The 20,513-nt window shown below is 44.6% G+C and overlaps 1 protein-coding gene across 1 annotated transcript in view; it reads right to left on the bottom strand.

The window, feature by feature from the left end:
- Positions 1-551: 551 nt before the first annotated feature.
- LOC147630780 (putative acyl-CoA dehydrogenase IBR3) overlaps positions 552-20,513 on the bottom strand; it is a 38,493-nt gene continuing 18,531 nt past the window's right edge. Inside the window, exons 2-17 of the mRNA XM_086810763.1 lie at positions 20,139-20,273; positions 19,912-20,052; positions 19,691-19,822; positions 19,411-19,599; positions 19,229-19,306; positions 19,024-19,140; positions 18,838-18,936; positions 3,238-3,364; positions 2,695-2,927; positions 2,309-2,503; positions 2,091-2,233; positions 1,900-1,984; positions 1,574-1,783; positions 1,316-1,468; positions 1,126-1,230; positions 552-876 (exon numbers count right to left, since the gene is read on the bottom strand). Of these exons, the coding sequence (XP_086666889.1) occupies positions 685-876; positions 1,126-1,230; positions 1,316-1,468; positions 1,574-1,783; positions 1,900-1,984; positions 2,091-2,233; positions 2,309-2,503; positions 2,695-2,927; positions 3,238-3,364; positions 18,838-18,936; positions 19,024-19,140; positions 19,229-19,306; positions 19,411-19,599; positions 19,691-19,822; positions 19,912-20,052; positions 20,139-20,273 (2,334 nt within the window). The 3' untranslated portion in view covers positions 552-684. The remainder of the gene's footprint in view (positions 877-1,125; positions 1,231-1,315; positions 1,469-1,573; positions 1,784-1,899; positions 1,985-2,090; positions 2,234-2,308; positions 2,504-2,694; positions 2,928-3,237; positions 3,365-18,837; positions 18,937-19,023; positions 19,141-19,228; positions 19,307-19,410; positions 19,600-19,690; positions 19,823-19,911; positions 20,053-20,138; positions 20,274-20,513) is intronic.

The following is a 20,513-nucleotide window of genomic DNA, read 5'->3' as shown; positions in this document are numbered from 1 at the left end:
TTGGCAACAAGGAGCATTCTAGTGTGGCAACAGAGTGAGCATGCAATGGATGAGCTAGCACACCTATAATGGGAAGTTGCATTTGGAGCTCGAAGGCAAGACCCAACGACACATGCTTCGGTAAGGCTAAGGTAAGATCTTGACTAAACACTAGGCTACTATAAATGCATAAAGAAATAGGGCCAAGTTCTAATATGTTTTTCTATAAAAAAAATAGCATCTCTATCAATGTATGTCCTGTTAAAGTCGCTTTGACACTGACGAAGGTGTGCCATTTCAATTTCATATTGCTATGCAGTCTATTTTGGTCTCCAGAGACATGCATACTCTTCTTTAGGAGTCGATGAAAATTTCTCCTAATAATCACTAGTCCATCTTTATAAAAATCCCCTTTTTTATTATCTCTAGCTTTCTACACTGCTTTGATGCCTTCTCTTTTGTAACATTATGTATGTGTGATGCCTTCATTCATAAAATACTTTTATTCTTTTAGAGTGATCCTTTTTTAAGAACCAAAAGTCTTGATTGTGCATCAATTTTATGGTAAGGGATTTCCCAATATTAATTTCATGCTCTTTATTCCCATAGTTTTTGTAATTATCCTCATTGTTGTATATTGACGAGGTCGTCGATACATTTTTAGGTTTTAGAAAAGGATGAGAATACATCATAGATTCAATAAATCTACAGTCTTGCCCTTTTCAGCTCAAGTTTTGCTAATGTTTGAAGATGTACTTCATCCGGACCATCAGCAATTCTAAGTGTTCGGGAAGATGCCCACAAATGGGCCAACACAAAGTCTGAGCTTACTCCTGCCGCACCATGACTTTGTATGGCAGCGTCTAGCACTTTCAGTGCCATGCGTGGAGCTGCCACCTGAGGAAGAAATGTAACAAATAAGATAAAGTTATCCCTTTTTGTATGTTTATGTAAAAGATGGCAACTAAAATAAACAAGAAAGATTAAAGGTGTTCACAAATGCGACATGGATAAGCAGGGGGGGCAAAAAGGACAACGGCAGCATTGCCCGCCTGAAGCCTTGCTTCCACTGCCAAGTGTGAGATCTACCAACACAACATCATGATGGATGGGGATGTGTAAACACCCAACACTTCAAAGTATTACCTTCGCCATTGCAATCCCTCCTCTTGCTACTACATTCCCATGAAGGTCCAGCTGGTTTGCTGCATTCAACACGAGCAACTTTGCTTGCTCAATCGCCAAACGGCACTAGCAACAAAATCATGGGTAAGTAACATGAATGAACTGATAAAAGATGATTCTATTATCTTAAGAAAAGCACCAATTTTGGTACCTCAGCAAGCAGTGATGTAAAGGCTCCATGATGAGCCAAAGGTCTTTTAAAAGCAATCCTTTCCAAAGCTCGTGTTTTCATCATCTCAATTCCACGCTCAGCAGCGCCCACAAGACGCATGCAATGGTGGAGTCTTCCTGGGCCCAGTCTGCCCTGTTTGAAACCAAAATATGATGTGTCGGTAGGAAAACCTTAAGGAGAAAACATTATATTTACGCAAAGAGCCCTCCTAACTTGGACAGATCCAATGGCTCTTACCTGGGCAATCTCGAAGCCACGGCCCTCTCCAAGGAGGAGATTGTTTGCTGGGACCCGCACGTTTTCGAAGACAATTTCCGCATGACCATGGGGAGCATCATCAAACCCAAACACAGTCAATGGTCTTACAATGTGAAGGCCAGGAGCACCCATGTCCACCAAAATCATAGATTGTTGCTTATGCAAAGCAGCCATCGGGTCAGTCTTGCCCTGTTTGAGCCACCCATGAAATCAGGTCACCATAAACCAAGCTTGAGAATCTAAGCACAAGCTCTAGCTAAGCAAACGACTTACAGTCTATGAAGCAGGCAACCTTGTACACTTACCATTACAATCAGCACTTTGCATCTCGGATGCATGGCCCCACTTGTCCACCACTTCCGTCCGTTTATAACATATGTATTCCCTTCCCTGTTTTAAATAATTATGTCTGCCAATTATCAAAACAATTTTTGGAAAAAGGAATCGTCTCATGCGACACATTTATAAAGCTGAAAAGAGTACAACTTATGGCAACCTGCTGATTGAGCACGCAATGTTTGTTGCATCTGACGACGCCACGTCTGGTTCCGTCATAGCAAAACCAGATCGAATGGTACCTTCCAATAAAGGCTTTAGCCAAACTCTTTGTTGTTCTGGGCTTCCATATCTTAGAAAAACCTACAGAAAATCCAACCGTGAGAGTTTGTTACGCCTGCATTGGAACTACAGAAAACATTCAAAAGCTAAAATTACCTCCATATTGCCGGTGTCAGGAGGATTGCAGTTGAACACTTGAGGCGCAAACAAAGAGCGTCCCATGATCTCACAGAGATGTGCATATTCAAGGTTGCTTAAGCCAGCTCCAAGAAGTTGGCTCTCCTTGCTTTCATGTCGTGAACCCATTCCACCCCCAGCCAGTACTTTGGATGCCAATGCTGCACTGTCGGCCTGCAAAAGTGCCCTTTTGCTTAGAGACAGTCTTCAAAAGGAACATTTTCAGATTCTAATTCTACCCCTTGTATGAAAAAAAACATTTGCCGCTTAATACTTAATTAGTTCATTAATTATAAGCATGCGAGATAGAGAGAGAGAGAGAGAGAGAGAGAGAGAGAGAGAGAGAGAGAATCCAAACGACTTACTGGGATCCACAGATTCCAAAGGCCTTCCATCTTCGCCTTGTCCTTAAGCTCCTCCTCAACTGGATGAATTGTCCAACGTTTGTCTGAATGAGCATGAGCAGTAAGTTTGGCTTCATTTGGATAGATAAAAACATCCATGAACCTGACTAACTTTCTCATCAGCTCTGCCACCCTTGGAGACGGTCCAAATCCCCTCAAATCCACCACCTTTCCATCATTGGGTGAACTCATGCCTGCATGTGAATTGGTTTTAATCAGTTAGATCAAATCACATGCTTTTTCTGCACCAAGCTTTTCTGCCTTATCAAATCTACATATGCACACATAACAAAGAGAGCCCTCTTCAGCCTACACCCAGTATGTACAATACGGTAAGTGGGGAGGGGGGTTAAGTATGAGTTTAAAACTACTACGACATGGAATGAGTGTCAACTTGTTAGAGTGCTAAGTTAGCCAACCTTACTGATTTAGAGTTATGTGGCCAACCTTGGAGTGTTTACACACGGATATAGATGAGAAAATAAATTATCCATAAAAACATACCAGATGCAAGCCCAGGAGGGGTTGGAGGGAGCACGGATTTTCGTTCTACAACCTTCAAGGCTGCACTTGTAAGGTAACGAGCAAACTCCCCAGCGGTCTCACTGCCTTTGCCTCCAGAAGCATTCCCCTAAAATGGCAGTGGTGTGTATATTACTAAATGCCACAAAATTGAGCTTTTACATAACAAAAAGAAGACTAAAGCAGCCTGCCAAGCTAAAACATGCTCTGCAGTTCAAGCGCCACAAAAGAACATGCGTTAAAGGGGATCTTTTTGGAATGGTCGGAGAGAGACTCGCCATGCCTCTTGCCATGCACCTTGCTCGAGCCCACAGGAGAAGTGACGGTACTGCCTATTCTAAAAGATCGTTCTCGGAAATCACATTTAGGGTGCATGCTGCAAAATATGAGAGAGAGAGAGAGAGAGAGAGAGAGAGAGAGATCTGAGAAAGACGCGCGCACACACACCCTCAATGTGTTCACTTACTGTTGAGTCTTTATTTTGCTTTGTTTAAGCATGCACATGAGCTGACAATGACATTTGAAGATCCTGAAGTACATAAAACCTACGACGACTTCTTTAATGGATACACCCAGGTGTGGGCAGTAATTGAACACATTTAGGGCGCATGCTGCAAAATATGAGAGAGAGAGAGAGAGAGAGAGAGAGAGAGATCCAAGAAAGACACGTGCACACACACACACTCAATGTGTTCACTTACTGTTGAGTCTTTATTTTGCATTGTTTAAGCATGCACATGAACTGACAATGACATTTGAAGATCTTGAAGCACATAAACCTACGACGACTTCTTTAATGGATACACCCAGGTGTGGGCAGTAATTGAACATGCATCATGTGCCAATCTCTCATAGCTGTCCAACTTGTAAAGCCCATGGCATAGTGTACTGGAGGCGACAATGATATCACCCCGATCACAAAGTGTAGACCTGTCATCCACAAATTTGACCTCTAGACCTGCTCTAGCAATGGCCAAGACTGACAGTACGTTCTTTTTGATGCCAAGTACATACAAGACATCTAAGAGTATGATTGCCCCACCATTTGCGTCAACAAGCACAACCTTTAGATATGAGGAATTGTTTGCACATGTGGTTGTACCTCCTTGAGAAGGAGACCTAGGGGAGGAAAACAAAGTAATGTGCTTGCTAGCACCACTATCAAAGTACCAAACATGTGCATCTGTTACTAATAAGCATACATCATGAATAGAAGGATTGTAAATATAATGCACGATGAAAGCCCAATCAGCATGTGCATAACTTGTTGACTTCTTTTCAGCACTAGGTGCTCATGCATCAGCCATAGACATACTTCAATCTTTCTTCTTCTCCTTCTCCAACCTTTTCATGCATTCATTTACGTAATTACCACATTTCCTGCAATAGTTGCACTTGCCCTTCTTCTTAGGCTTGTTGCCTTCATTCTCTGCATCCTTGCCAGAGGACTGAGCTGAATTACTCTTTGGCTTGTAGCCACCATGTGAAGAGGCTCCTTTGATTGGTAGCAAATCCCTGATCCCCAATATGCATAATAGATCTATTTTGCCTTGATTGCTCTTCTTGCAAGAGCATGAAACCAACTCATCAAATGAGAAGGCATTCAGATTACCCTTCATCATAAGTCTTGTAACATGCCGAGGCTTGATGAATAGAATTGGTTCTTCAATGGACAGAATTCAGCAAATCTTTCATCACAAAGATAACGCACAAGATAGATAGATATGTGCAGAAAAAGAGAGAGAGAGAGAAAGAGAGTCAGACACAATATTGAGTCATGAATACCCTCTATAGGGCCGCTACCATGGATGGTGTATTTGCTTTATTAGAATGATGAGAAAATAAAGCAAATCTGTAGATCTTCTGACTCTTGACCTTCAAACTTCACCTTGGCTTTAGGCTCCCTTTGGCTGTCCTGACCCTTGGAGTTCTTCAGCCCTTTGTGAATTATGAGATGCTCAAATGACTTTCTAGCCTTTGCTTATATAGTCACTTTTGCTGGTCGGTGGGTAAAAGCACGGGTTGGCCTGTTGATTTATATTCCACGACCTGTAGATATGCTTTAAATATGCACTTCTTTGCGTTAAGAGCTGGGCGCCTTTGCTTTTCTGCCAGGCAGCCTTTGTGCCCTGGGCATACTGCCTTCGAGGCTGGCCGCCTGCTGGGCTGGCCTCCATGGCTGGCCGACTAGCTGGCCACCATCGGGGCTAGCCGACTGGCTGCCCAGGCCATCTAGGCCTGGCTGACAGCCAGTCCTTTCCCCCTTAGGGGCTGGCCAGCTGGCCCCTTGCCTCTTATAGGCTGGCCATCAGGTCTATGCCCTATAAGGGCTGGCCTCACATGCTGAGGGTCTTTATGGGCCAGACTTATAGCCCATGGGCTGCCCTAGCTAGCCCAAAGTGTAGGGTTCCCCCGCCCCCAACACTAATGCAATTCCTACATGCAACTACATGTTGTTCCTCAGATGCTTGGTAACTGGCTACAAGCCAATCACCAGGAACACCTGTCAACTTCATCAATATTGTCTGGTCCTTAATCTCTGAAGGGATTGCACCTGCATATGGTTTGAGCCAACTGACATGAAACACATTGTGCATTGGTTCAAATTGAACTTCATCGACACCTTGTTGATCTTTCTCTGAATAGGAAATGGTCCGAATCGTTCACATGTACAGATTGTGCCATATTCACATGGAGCCAAGCCGGTGTCCCATGTGAAAGGGCCAGTCTTTTGGTGTCACATGGATGGGAGCCAAATTCGTGCCACCCGTGTGTGACCAGTATTGTGTCACATGGACAGGAACCAGTTTTGTGCCACCCATGCGTGACCTGCTTCGTGCTGTATCTTGTAGCAACTGTACCCGGCTGTCTACACCTGTACTTGGCTGCAGTAGTTGTACCCGCCTGCAGCACTGTACCCGACTGTCTACACCTGTACCTGCCTGCAGACTACACATGTACCTAATGTACCTATGCTGTACCTGCTGCTGCCCGTGTTGTACCTGCTGCACCCATGGCTGTACCAAGTGGACCTGACTGCATGGTAAAAGGAATGTATCTCCATTGACTCCTGCTACAAGCTATACCAAGTGCCTTGTATTTCTTATGTGTAAAACTAATATTTTCGAAATTAAGTTCAAAGATTTCTTTAAGTTTTGTGCAGTGCAAGAACAAAGCATGTTTATGCTAACCATACTCAGGAAACTTTCCTAGTTTGGTTTGTTTTTCCATGAGTGATAGTGCTAACCGCGCCCTCAGAATTCTGAGAGCCAGTGAAGGTTAGAAACACTAGGGAGTCCAGGAGCAAAGCTTATCTGGGAGAACCAAGCAATGTTCCCTCCGCAGTGTACCCCTTTGCCTGTGCTAGTACAGGCGGGTGCCCGGTCCCAGAAGACCAGTGAAAGACAGGTGTGCACCCAGTGAAGGTGGGAGTGTGCCTGTGACTTGGGACTTCTTCGACTGTCCAGACTTCATCGACAAGTACCCAATTGTTTGAGTTGTACTCACTCCATGTGAGGAGAAATCTGGCCTACTGGCCAATGACACTTGTACATATAAATACTCTAAGAAATACAAATGTATTGAGGGAGGAGGAGGGGGACTTTTTCGGGCCCAGTATTGGTGTCAAGTGTTATTGGTCATTTTCAGTTTTAATGTTGCTAATAATGTCCATTGTTGGTATTAGTTAAGTAATCTAAAAATGTGTATTTTTTCTTCCGATTTGTAGGCCTCCTGTAGGGAGCGGTTACATCGGTATTAGAGCCCGGTCGTCTCTCTTTCTTATTGAGAGGAGACACAGTGTTTTGAGATTGGAAGCATACACAGACACTTGACTCAATGGACAGCCAAGGCAATCCTTTGGCGATGCCAGATTCACGAGGTCAATCAAGTGCTTCACGTGATTCTGATGCATTGCTTGGAAGGCACAAACCTCTTGAGAGAGGTTATGACAGTGCATTCATGGGACAGCCATCCCGTGGAAAAGAGCCTATGCATGAGGATGAGCCCAATGCCTTGAGGGTTGAATTAGAGCACATGAAGAAGCTTTTGCAGGCAAAGGAGCAAGAGCTGAAATTTCTGCATGAAGATCCCCATGTACAAAGTGTCATTGAAGCAAGAAAAGCTGATGCTATGGTGGATATGACCTTTGAGTCCATGGCTCGTGAAGTGGGCAAGAAGCCCAAGGGAGTTGGCACTCTCCTATCTCATCCGCAAGGGTGATCTCAAGGAAGGAGAGGATGGAGAGCTAGTATTCAAGAATCCACCTCGTTTGAAGTAGGGAGACCCAGCATCTCAACGGTTGAGGTCTTTTATACACAAGGAAGAGGTATCAGTTACTTCTCGCCATGTATCTACTCCTCATGGGAGAGGAGGCAACAAGTATGTGCATGTTGGAGCTAGTGGGCCACATGATGGCCTTGTGGATTCAAAGAAGGTATATCATGGAGAGAGTGGTCGACATGCAAGCCGAAAGACTTTGCCCATTGAGTTGTCTCGTGGTGAGACATTGCATCATTTGGGGAGGTCACATGCATCGGGACCAGAGATTCATAATGCACATACCAACGTGCCTCTTGAAACATCTTTGATTGCCCATGAAGCCCATGCAGAGAGGGCTGCCCCGTTGGATAAGGGAAAGAGAAAAAGAGAAGAACATGTACCACATCCCAAGAAGCTCAAGGAGTTCAAGGCAGGGGACAAGTCCGTGAAATTTGATGCCTTTCATGGAGAGTATGATGTCTCTAAGGTGCTAGCTTTTGTGGCACAGTTTGACATTCCTTTTAGTGATTTGGACTTCACTGAGAAGTCCAAAATTCGTCATGCAAGCATGTTCTTGAAGGGGACAGCTGCCCATTGGTAAATCACTGAAAAGACCACCAAAGATCCCATTTGCACTTGGAAAGAGTTTAAGGACAGATTTTATGCCCAATTTTTGCCTCCTAATGCGGAGCAAACTCTCACCCAAAAGTGGGATAGACTTGAGCAAAAAGACAATGAAAGTGTGCAACAGTATGTCAATAAGTTTTGGAAAGTGTTGCTTGAGGTAACTCCCTTTATGCAACTCTCCGAAGATGAAAGGAAGAGGAAATTTCGCTCCGGATCGCAACCAGCTTATCGTTTGGGCATTGAATTGCACCCGAAACACACTCTTCAGCAGCTCATAGCATCTGCTCTTGCTACGGAGCAATTGGTGCTTAAAATTAAGCAAGATTAGGGAGGTTCTAAGGGCAAAGAAAGGGCTGTCCCAAACCTGAAGGTGGACAGCCACCTAAAAAGAGCTTTTAGGAAGCCCAAAAGGGTGGTAAAGCTAAAAGAACCCCATCCAAAGACATTGCACCAAAGAAGAACAAGTTTGGCTTGATCCCCGAGCAAAGGGAGCAATATGCCAAAGAGAGAAAATGCTTTTCTTGTGGTAGTAAAGAGCACATGTTTAGGCAATGCCCTACCCGCAAGCAAAAGCATGAAGACAAGCCACCAAAGGCAAATGTGCATGCCATACCCGATGTGCAGGGTACCACCGAGTATGATGGCAAAGAGAGAGTGGTATGCAAAGCTTGGGGACAAATCAAGGGTCAGCCCGCCTTATTCATGTTTGATGATTGTGCAACAGATAATTTCATCTCTACACACATGGCAACCGCCTTGGGTATAGAGATTGGGGACATGGGACCCCAAATTGAAGCAGAGGCAGCTTTTGTGGGCAAAGAGGTGCAGGTTACGCCTCTTATCGGAAAGTTGCGCATTCATATACAGGGTTATTTGGATCATGAGCATTTCGTGATTGCCCCACTCAATGGATGTGATGTATTACTTGGCAAGCCTTGGCATCATAGGCTTGAGCCTCACAAACTCACCCTTTTGTTCTCCCGTACTTCTTGTGCAAAAAAAGGATGGATCTTTCCGCATGTGCGTGGATTATCGAGCTCTAAACAAGCTCACCATCAAGAACAGGTTTGCAATCCCACGCATAGATGACATCTTGGATAAGCTTGATGGTTCGGCTTATTTCAACCGTATAGATTTGAAGAGTGGTTACCACCAAATTCATGTGGTATCCCACGATGTCCATAAGACTACATTCAGGACAACTTTTCGTTTGTATGAATTCTTGGTAATGCCTTTTGGCCTTACCAATGCCCCGGCAATATTTAACCGTATGATGGACAGGATATTTCGACCCCATTGTAAATTCACAGGTGTATTCTTTGATGAAATCTTGGTTTTCTCCAGGAGGAGTATAAGACTCATTTGGCTACAGTGTTTGAAGAGTTGCGAAAGCATAAACTCTTCATAAATGCTAAGAAAAGTGAGTTCTTCCTCTCATAGATGCACTATTTGGGGCACATCATATCCAAAGAGGGTGTAAGAACGGATCATGCTAAAATTGAAAACATTCGAAATTGGCCAGAGTTGCAAAATGTACATCAAGTGTGTAGCTTTCTTGGATTATGTTCATACTATAGAGTGCTCTTATAGCTCAGGGTGCGGAGGTGATCTTCTCTCGTTATGAGATTACCATTCGTGATAAGGAGACAGGTAGCATCTTGGCACAGGGAGTCTAAGATAGTGGTCTGTACAAGTTGACCACTCTTCTTCTTCTGCTCTTTGACATGCTCGGTTTGGCCATTTGAGCTATCAGCTTCTACAACAAGCTTCGAAGGATGGGTTGGTTGCAGGTTTACCGACCATCAAGGCTCCATTTTCTGCTTGTTCCTCTTGTTTACAACGGAAGCAACACCGAACCGCCTTTCCGAAGGAAGCGACACAAATCTTCAACATCACTTGCTCTTGTTCATGCAGACTTATGTGGGCCAATGAGTACCGCGTCTTTAAGTAAGGCGTTGTACATGCTCGTGATGGTGGATGACTTCTCCAGATATACTTGGGTTTTCTTTCTGAAGACCAAGGATGAGGCTTTTCAGCACTTTTGTGATTGGAAAGTTGAGGTGGAGAAAGAGACCAGTTCCTCGGTCAAGGCTCTCAGGACCAACAAAGGGGGTGAGTTTACATCCTAGGAGTTTTAGCAATATTGCAGGACCCATGGCATTCGGAGACAGCTTACTACAGCATATACTCCATCACAGAATGGAGTTGCAAAGAGGAAGAATAGGACCATTATGGAGATGGCCCGTGCTATGCTTGAGCATTCTTCATTACCTCGATGTTTATGGGCTGTGGCGGCTTCCACTACTGTCTACATTCAGAACAGGTCTCCTACTGCTGCGCTTCTAGATAAAACTCCATATGAGGCTTTCCATGGTGAGAAGCCCTCTATTGTTCATTTCCGGATATTTGGTTGTTCGTCGTAAGTTCATGTACCTAAGGAGCATCGCTCCAAGTTGGACTCGAAGTCTCAACGCATGACTTTTCTCCGATACAGCACTGTGTCCAAGGCATATCGTCTTTATGATCCTCAAGCCGGCAAAGTTGTTGTGAGCCATGATGTGGTGTTCAACGAGATTCCTACATCTTCAGAGGGGGGTGGTGAGCTTCTTCTTCCTCCGCCTCCACCTCCTCCTCCTCCTCCTCCTCCTCCTCCTCCTCCTCCCCCCTCTGCTTCCGTTACACCTCCAACTGTGGATTCTCAGTCAGATGATGATGACTCTGCTCCTCCTCCAGCGAGTTCAAGCAGATCTGTGCTTGGATGGTACTATCAAACAATTCGTGATTCTGGATTGCATGAGCTTCCTTTTGCTCCTCCGCCTGGTTCTCTCAGGCGATCTTCCAGAGTTACAGGGAAACAAATTCATGAGGGCAACATGTTTGTTAACTATGCTCTTATGTCCTCTATCATTCATGGTCCTGATCCTACTTCTGTGGACGAGGCTCTTTCACACGAGCCTTGGCGTCGTGCTATGCAGGCAGAGCTGGATGCTATTGAACAGAATGGCACTTGGATTTTGGTGCCTAGGCCACTGCAGAGTAAGGTGATTAGTGTGCGTTGGATCTTCAAATCGAAGTTCCAAGCTGATGGCAGCTTGGACAAGCACAAGGCGAGGTTGGTTGCCAAGGGTTATGCTCATCGCCTTGGAGTCGACTTCGTGAGACCTTCGCTCTAACGACCCGGATGACTACCATTCGCACCGTTCTTGCTCTTGCAGGACATCATAGATGGCCCGTATTCCATATGGACGTCAAGTCAGCTTTCCTTAATGGAGAGCTTACACAAGAGGTTTATGTTGATCAGCCGGGATTTGTTGTTCCAAGCAAACAGGATCAAGTGTACCGACTGAAGAAAGCTTTATATGGTCTGAAGTAGGCTCCACGGGCTTGGTACCAGCGGATTGATGAGTTCTTTCGGAAGCTCGGCCAACGCCGTTCTCATGCAGATTCGAACCTTTGTATCCTCCTTGAGAGGGGATTGATTGTTATCATTGTGGTCTATGTTGATGACCTCATCTTTACAAGTTCTTATTCTATAAGGATCCGTTCAATCATGGATGCTTTGGAGACAGAGTTTGAGATGACGGATCTTGGCCTTCTCCATTATTTTCTTGGCTTTGAGATTTGACAGACCCCGAAGGGCATTTTCTTCTCTCAATAGAAGTACACACGGGAGATTCTTGACAGATTTCAGATGACTTGATGCAAACCAGTATCTTCTCCTATGCACACTAGTGAGAAGCTTTCTCTACTTGATGCTTGTCCAAGGATTGATCAGGGACAGTATCGGGTTCTCGTCGATTGTTTGGTTTGGTTGACCTACTATCGATTGGACGTGTGTTTCACAGTCAGTTTATTGAGTTCTTTCTCATCCAAACCCCGTCAGCAGCGTTGGCGGTGTGCTCTCAGAGTTCTTTGGTACTTGTGTGGCACTCTGGACTTTGGCATCTTCTATGGCCAAGGATGCATTCTTGTTGGATGGTTTGATTCAGATTGGGCTGGAGATCCAGATACTCGGTGTTCGACCACTGGTTGTGTTTTTTCACTTGGGTCTGGAGCCATTTCATGGAGCAATAAAAAGCAGCCTACTGTGGCGCTTTCTGTTGGGGTAAAGGCATTATGCCCACCCTTTTAGTGTGTACACGCCCATAAGTTATAGTACATAGTACACTTAGTACTTTTAATGTACTAAGTGCACTATGTGTACTAGTGCAATATACATGTGTGATAGGGGAGTCACACACTCATCATGAGTTGACTTATCTCCACAACTCTCTCTCTCTCTCTCCCTTCTTCTCTCTGTGTAAGTCTCCCACATGAAAACCTAACCCTAATTCTCCCATTCAACTGGTATCAGAGCCCTGGTTTTAGGGGTTTGTTCTCAAGTGTCGCATCGCTGGAAATCAACCATCGAAGAGCTACTGTGGATGGACTTGTGAGGCATCTGTCGAATAGCCACGGGCAGAGCTGCATCGCTTCATCTACACAGGTGAACACGCCTACGAGCGAGCCGTCGAAGCGCAAATGTGTTATCGCTGGGCGAGCACAACCCGCCACCACTAGGCGAAGCGCCGGTCGTGGGCGAGCGCCAGGTGTTTGTTGCCGAGTATTCGAGTATCCGGTGCTTTCACGCCCACTTGCAGCTTGGTACGACTGCACGTTTGCTGCCCTTCAATCCTGCACGTCAACAACTAGTTGCCTTCAGCAAAGCAGCTCCTGTCGCAGCACCCTTTTCAGCAGCAGCAGCATCCGATTCAGCAACATCAGCAAGAAGCGCCCCCCCCTTTCTGCAACAGCATCAACACAAAGAAATTCAGCCTGCAAATTGTAGAAAATCATAAAATTAAGAGGTATTTGCCTTCAATTTTGGGATTTTCCTTGTCAATTATCATCAATTGAGCAGGTACAGGTTGCAATGGCTCAAATTTGAGCACAATTGGCAAAATTGGTGACATTGGTCTGGGTCAATTGGCAGAACATTGGCCGTTGAAATTTGGGGCTTTTGATGTCATTGTGCAATTAAGCATTCATACATGCTGTATGATGTGAGAAATTTCACATTCGGGCAAAATTGCAGCAAATTGCAGTGCAGATCAAAGGGTTTTTGTGCCGTTTGGGTTGATTTGCATGCAGGCACTCGCATTTGATGCTTTGGGCAATGTGTTGATGCCCGTCAAGCACTCAATGTGCCTGTAAATCAAGGGGCTTTTATGTATTGGATGTATATGTGGCCAGGGGGAAGCATTGTGAAGACTCTGAATGCCTTCATGTGCGTCAATGTACCATGTATGATCAGCAATTGATCTTAAATCAAGGGGCTTTTCAAGATTTTATGCTTGTTGAGCTTGGCAAAGCAGCAGGCAAGACTTTTATGCCTTGAATCCTCAGAAATCAGCTTGCAGTCAAGGGGCTTTTGCCCAATTTCTGTTTGGGACTGTTGTATGCAGTGATCAAGACTGTAAAAGTCTGATTTTCACTCATTTGGACAGCTAGGAGAGCATTTATTGTTGCTGTACTTACTGGTACAGATTTGGTACAACTTTATGCAAGTTTTGGCATGGCTGTACACTGATTTGAGTGAGGAAAAGGTTCATTTTCAGCTGCTGTACTTGCCGGTACAGATTTGGTACATCATTGGTGAGCACTTGGTACTGTTGTACAGTACTTTGGAAGGGGAACAGAGCACATTTAAGGTGCTGTCCTAAATCTGCAGCAACCAGATTTTGGTGATTTCATCACATACAGTGGGAGTAGAGTTGCATTCGTGCTTCCGCAGTGGGAGATAAACTTTGGGAGAACAACTGTGAGCACTTTGTGTGCTTTTGGTGCAATGTTTGCACATTTTGCAGGGAGTCAGGCATTGACAGGTTGCATATTGCTATGGCAACCACAGGTGAGAGCTCTTCATTGCTTCACATCAAGAAGCTTGAAGGCTCACATAATTATGATATTTGGCAAACCCAGTGCTATAATGTGTTGCTCCAGAAGAAGCAACACAAGCCTATCAAAGAAAGGGACGTAATGCCTGCTTCTCTTACTGCTGAAGAGTGGGAAGATATGGATGAGCTAGCAAGATCCACCATCATGTTGTCTGTGTCAGACACTTTACTTTTCAGCATTCGTGAAGAGAAGACAGCTTAGGGAATGTGGCAAAGATTGCAGGACTTGTATGCCCAGCAAAGTGCCTCAAGCAAAGTGTATTGGTTGAAGAAACTCATAGGTCTGCAGATGAAGGAAGGGGCGTCTATGGCAGCCCATCTAAATGAGTTTAATGGTGTTGTTAGCCAGGTAATCAATCAAAAGTTGGCAATGGACGATGAGTTCAAAGCCACCTTTCTCTTATGCACTTTGCCAGAGAGTTGGGACACATTCAGGACAGCCACTAGCAATTCAAATGCTATGCTGTCATATGCAGATGTTGAGGGTGCTCTTCTTCAAGAAGAGATGAACAGGAAGAACAATTCTGTTGGAAAGTCCAATGCAATGAATGCACGTGGGAGATCCCAGCAACAAAGGGGTAAAAGCCAAGAACGGGGAAGGAGCAAGTCTCGCTCCAAAAAGGACTTGGAATGCCATTATTGTGGCAAGAAGGGACACATCAAAAAGCAATGCTACAAATGGAAGAATGATCAAAAGGAAAAGGGCAAAGGAAAAGACAAAGACAAAGATGAAGCCAAAGATGCAAAGCCAAAGGGCAAAAGTGGAGTCAAGATTGAAGAAGTCAATGTGTCACATGCAGGTGACAGTGAGGATGAAGTCCTATTCACGTCTTCACTTGATGCCCATTCACTTCTTACAGGAGATGGTCATGGTATGCACTCATGGATCATTGATTCAGGTGCCTCCTTTCATGTCACAGGTTGCACAGAGACTTGTTTGTCAGGTATACTGCTGGCAATGAAGGAGTAGTTTATTTGGGTGACAACCATGCATGCAAGATTCTTGGCAAAGGTGATGTGAGGCTTGTGTTTTCAGATGGCTCACAGCTTATGCTCCATGATGTCAAGCATGTGCCTGAGATCAAGAAGAACCTGCTTTCTACTGGACAGCTTGATGATGCTGATTATGTTACCACATTTGGTCGTGGAAAGTGGAAGATTAGTAAGGGCTCACTGGTTGTTGCCAGAGGCTCTAAGGTGGACACTCTTTACTTCATGCATGCAGGTGTTTGTCACCATGCTAATGTAAATGCAACCGAGCTGCCGAAAATCTCTATGTGGCATAGCCGGTTGGGACACATGAGTGTCAAAGGAATGGAGCAATTGTCTCGTTTTGGTTACTTGCCTTCTCTAAAGTTCTCAAGTTTTCAGTTTTGTGAGCATTGTATATATGGCAGGCAACTCCAGTGCCCCCACAAGAAAGCTCTTGGACAGAAAGATGCTCAGTTAGAGCTTGTGCATACAGATGTATGTGAGATGCCTCAGCTTTCTTTGGGAGGGGCAAAATACTTTGTGTCCTTCATAGATGATGCCACACGCAAGGTGTGGGTTTATCCTCTTCGTTTGAAGAGTGATACATTCTCAGTGTTTCAGAAGTTTGTTGCTCATGTTGAGAATCAAACTGGCAAAACACTAAAGGCTTTGCGTTCCGACAATGGTGGAGAGTATATGTCCAAACAGTTTCAAGACTTTTGTGATGCTAAAGGCATCAAGAGGGAGCTTTCTACTCCTTATGATCCTCCACAAAACGGGACAGCAGAGAGGATGAACAGGACCATTCAGGAGAAGGTGATGGCCATATCCTCTGAAGATATCTCCTTCCCAACCTAAAGAACCTCCTATTGAGCCTCGAGTTTGTTGATGTGCTCTCGCATCGTCGAAGACTTTGCAGGATTCATCACTCGCATATGCACTTCTAAGGAAATCCGCTTCATGGGTGATACCCTGTTATACAAAGAAGCCAAGTACTGCCAAATCCCTCAAGCCAACGTCATGTGTTTGATGTGGTTGATCACTTGCGATGTGGAAGATGAAAGAACGCACACGGGCATTGACACGATTCCACAATTGTACCTGAGCCTCCCGCTCTTTCCTAGTAGAAAGTGAAAGCTCCTCCTCCTCCTCCAACTCTGGCCATGGAACTCCAACCACCATGAAATCAGCCAAATCATAAGACTCTAGGACAGACTCCATGATTACCTTCCACATGCCATAATTGGTCCCGTCCAACTATCGTTCCACCGGGAATGTTGGGAGGGTGGGGATCTTCACATGCTTCTCAACCATCTCAAGAAAATCTGCCATCTCAAGGGTTCACAAGGTCTTGTGAAGGAAAGGTAGGTGGAAAAAAAAATGAAGAGGCTACAAACACTATGCAAGGTGGCTGTCCAGCAATGATGGCCGCCTTCTACCTGTTTCTCCACATCCCAAACAGCCCAAAAACTCTCCAATCAACACCAAAAAACAACAAACCCTCAAGCTCTCATTGTCCCACTTGGGGCTCTGATACCATGTCAGAATGCACAACGGAAATGAGACAACTACTGTGAGAGAGAAAACGCAAAAGTGAAGAGAGAGAAGCTGTATAAACTCTGATATATACACTAGATCCGGTACAAATGATACAAAGAAGTGTGGGGGGCAAGGGTACCACCCCTGGGCTGCTGGTCGGCCACCTAAAACAGGCCGACAACCCTATGAGAGCCCACGACTGGGATGACCTCCAGTCGACCAACAGATGACCAGTCGGCCAAGACCACATCATACAGATCAAGTCGGCCTGGAGAAAAAGAGTCGGCAAGCTCTAAGGGTCCCCCCACGACTAACAAAACTAGGAAAAAAACCATGGAAAATGAGGAAAAATGGAGACTACTCCTAACTGGGCAGGCACACCCACAACAAAGGCCCACTCCCTGGTAGGGACAGGAGATGACTGCTAACAAAATATGCTTGGCAAATCCCCACAAACGATTGTACATCGAACATTGTTTCTGGAATCTCCCAATTCAAGATTTTTGCCACTTTGGCGGGATCTAATCGAATGTCTTTGGCACCAAGGTAATGAATCTTGAACAAATAAAACTCCAATTTCTTATCATTGACATGAAGCTCATTGCTTTTCAACAACTTCATCACTTTTTCGACGTCAATGTCGTGTTGCTCCAGAGTAGCTAAAAAAACCAGTATGTCATCTAAGAAAATGAAGGCGCACTTTCTAGTCCCTAAACCCACACATCATCATGCAATTAAATGTTGCCGGGCATTTGTCAGACTGAAGGGCATGACCACAAACTCGTAGTGGGTCCATTTAGTGCGGAAGGCTATCTTTGGGATGTCTCCCTCGACTATCCGTACCTAATGGTATCCACTTTTTAGGTCAAGATTCGAAAACACCTTGACTCCCTTCCGCCTCTCTAGGATATAATCAATCCGAGGCATCGGGAACTTGCTCTTGACTGTTAGCTTGTTCAAAGCACGATAATCCACACAAAATCTAGAAGACCCATCCTTTTTCTTGACAACAAGCATCTGCACAAACACACTGGAACGTATGAACCCTAATTGGAGTTGGCAGCCCAACTTCGATTCCATAGCCTTGCTCAGGCAATATGGAAATTACTAACAGTCAGAGCACATTGGCAGTTGCGAAGAACGCAGTGTTTCATGCTCGTGCTAAGCACATTGAGGTGCAATATCATTATGTTAGGGAGAGAGACTGCACGAGAGATCAACTTGGTCTATGTGTCAGCACATGTCAACATGGCAGATTTTCTCACAAAGACTCTTCCTTGTGAAAAGTTTGAGGCTTTTCGCAAAAGGCATTAGCACAGACACACTAGAACGTATGAACCCTGATTGCAACAATTCTTGGAGTTGGCAGCCGATTCCATAGACTTCCTCAGGCGATATGGAAATTACTAACAGTCAGAGCGCATTGGTAGTCGCGAGGAATACAATATTTCATGCTCGCACTAAGCACATTGAGGTGCACTATCATTATGTTAGGGAGAGACAATGCAAGAGAGATCACCTTGGTCTATGTGTCTACATGTCAACATGGCAGATTTTCTCACAAAGACTCTTCCTCATGAAAAGTTTGAAGCTTTTCACAAAGCTTTGGGCTTATTGTTGGGGATTAATCAGCTATATCCCTGTACATGTTCACATCATCACTCCACAGGGGATCTCTTAGGGCATGTTTTCTCTCTTTAGAAAGTTTTTTCCCTTGTGCATGTGAACACCCTCTTATCCACTTATTGGGTGTCCTTATCTTTTGCACTTGGCACTCATTTCATTATCACATATTCTACATTGAGTTGTGCATCTCTCTCTCTCTCTTCCGCTCACGACTCGGCTCATTGTGTGTCTGTGTGTGCGCGTATAGCTGCTGCTCCAAACCCTAGCCCCAACAATTGCAACCAGGAAGGGTCTTCTGGTCAAGCTCCACGCAAGTTGTGGGACAATTTGCCAAGGGAGTTGTAGCTCAGCAGTTAGGTGCACTTACTCAAGACTGAGAGATCCTCAGTTCAAGTCCCAGCTGATGCTTCCCCTGATGGCACCCCATGTGGCTTGAGCACCCACAGAAAAATCACCTTCAGCGGGCGCACATGATGTTGTGCCTACGGGCCAAGGAAAAAATTAACAACCAGAAGGATCTACCACCCCGGAAACAAAAACTTGTGGGACAATTTGAGAAAATCCATAGATACTAGACCGCTGCAAAAAATATAGCCCCAATTTCCAAACATTGAAGACTCACTTGCAAATATCGTAGGTATACTCCAGCCGAAATGGCAGCTAGACGAAACAGCGAGAGAGCTACATAAAACTTCCAAGTTTCTGCTGGCCATGGCACCCCCTGTGAAATCAAATCAGAGATAAACAAACGGGGTCAGCTTTCAAAACCAGGCAATGAGAAGCATGCACTCTTCAAAATATTACTTACTGCAGAAGAACAGTAATCTGCAAGGTAATTTTCTTGAGATGGGACACCTGCAGGAACATCTCCATCAAACCCATAAAAAGCAGGTCCTGGACTTTCATGATTGTTAATAATGTAAGGCTGCAAGTTTCGGGTGAACAGGTTAGCCTTCCTTGCAAAGACGATAGCCCGAATCAAGACTGGCAAAAATGAAATGAAAGAAAGTTACCATGCAGCTGTAAGCAACATCTGACATTTGGTTACCCAAGGTTGAAAGCTCCCAGTCCAACACAGCAATGACACGAGCCTGAAACACACAGAGCAGAAATGAGATATGGGGAGACACGTGATCTTACATTGAAAACAGTACTTATATAGGTTTGCCTAAGTACTGTAAAAATGATAACCCACCTCAGTTGGATGGAAAACAAGATTATCTATCCGGAAGTCTCCGTGAACAAGCCCAGTCCTGGACCCTTTTTGAGAATCTTCTGCAGGGATATGGCCCTTCAACCAAGAGATGAGATGCAACATAGCAGGATCGGGGTCTGGCTTCCCTTCTCCAGTTGATGCTAGATATTGGGTAGCCCACCTTTCAACCTAAAAAAGAACCCATAGCGCAGAAGTTTTTCAATGTTGTCCACACAATAAATCCCATAGCACCATGACAACACCAACCCGACATCCTTACCTGCCTTCTGCAATAGTTTTCTCTACGTCCATACTTGCCCAAGCCAATGGCATCAACATCTGCTCTATGAATGGATGCTAATGTTTTTGCAACAGCATGGTATACAGCTGATCGTTCTTCGGGATTCAAGTCCTTAACCCACGAGGAAAAGCTAAGAAAAAATGTACGTTCACAAAACAGAAAAGAAGTTTTGCAAAGCATAAAAAGGTAAAGGTGCATACGAGTAAACCAGGATCAGTAAATATACGTCCTCGCATGAACTCCATCACATAAAAAGGTGTACCAATTATGCTAGGATCATTGCACATGCAGTAGACCTTGGGCACTGGAACATCTGTTTTTGCACCCAACGCTGCAAGCACCTGCAGATATGGATGCCACTATGAGAAAGACAACATGAAAGCATCTCATTAATGATTAGTTGATGATGTATCTTGAAAAAAACTACCTGATATTCTCTGTCTATGGCATGCGCAGACTGCAGAAGCTTTCCCGGAGGTTTCTTACGAAGTACATAATGGTTCATTGTACCATTGTGTTCCACCTCAAGGAGAAATGTAGGATTGGATTGGCCATGTCCGAACTGCATCAAGTAAACAAATAGGACACGTCAATGGCGACTTGCTAAAAATTGTTCCACCATTGAAACTACATACAAATTCTTCACACGTGCATGCATGTAACTTTCTTGATACAAAACCAAAAGGAAGAGTTTAATTGTCACCAGGTGGTGAACTTTTGCAGTTGCTTTCCTTGTATTTACCTAAGTAAATACATATATTTTCTTTTTCTTTTTGTTCTTTAGTTGCTGTTGATTTCTACC

The sequence above is a fragment of the Cibotium barometz genome, chromosome 16, assembly GCF_041138505.1.
Source record: "Cibotium barometz isolate CiBa-2024 chromosome 16, ASM4113850v1, whole genome shotgun sequence".
NCBI lineage: Eukaryota > Viridiplantae > Streptophyta > Polypodiopsida > Cyatheales > Cibotiaceae > Cibotium > Cibotium barometz.
The sequence above is the reverse complement of the archived record's forward strand: the minus strand, read 5'-3'. Positions and strand labels throughout refer to the sequence as shown.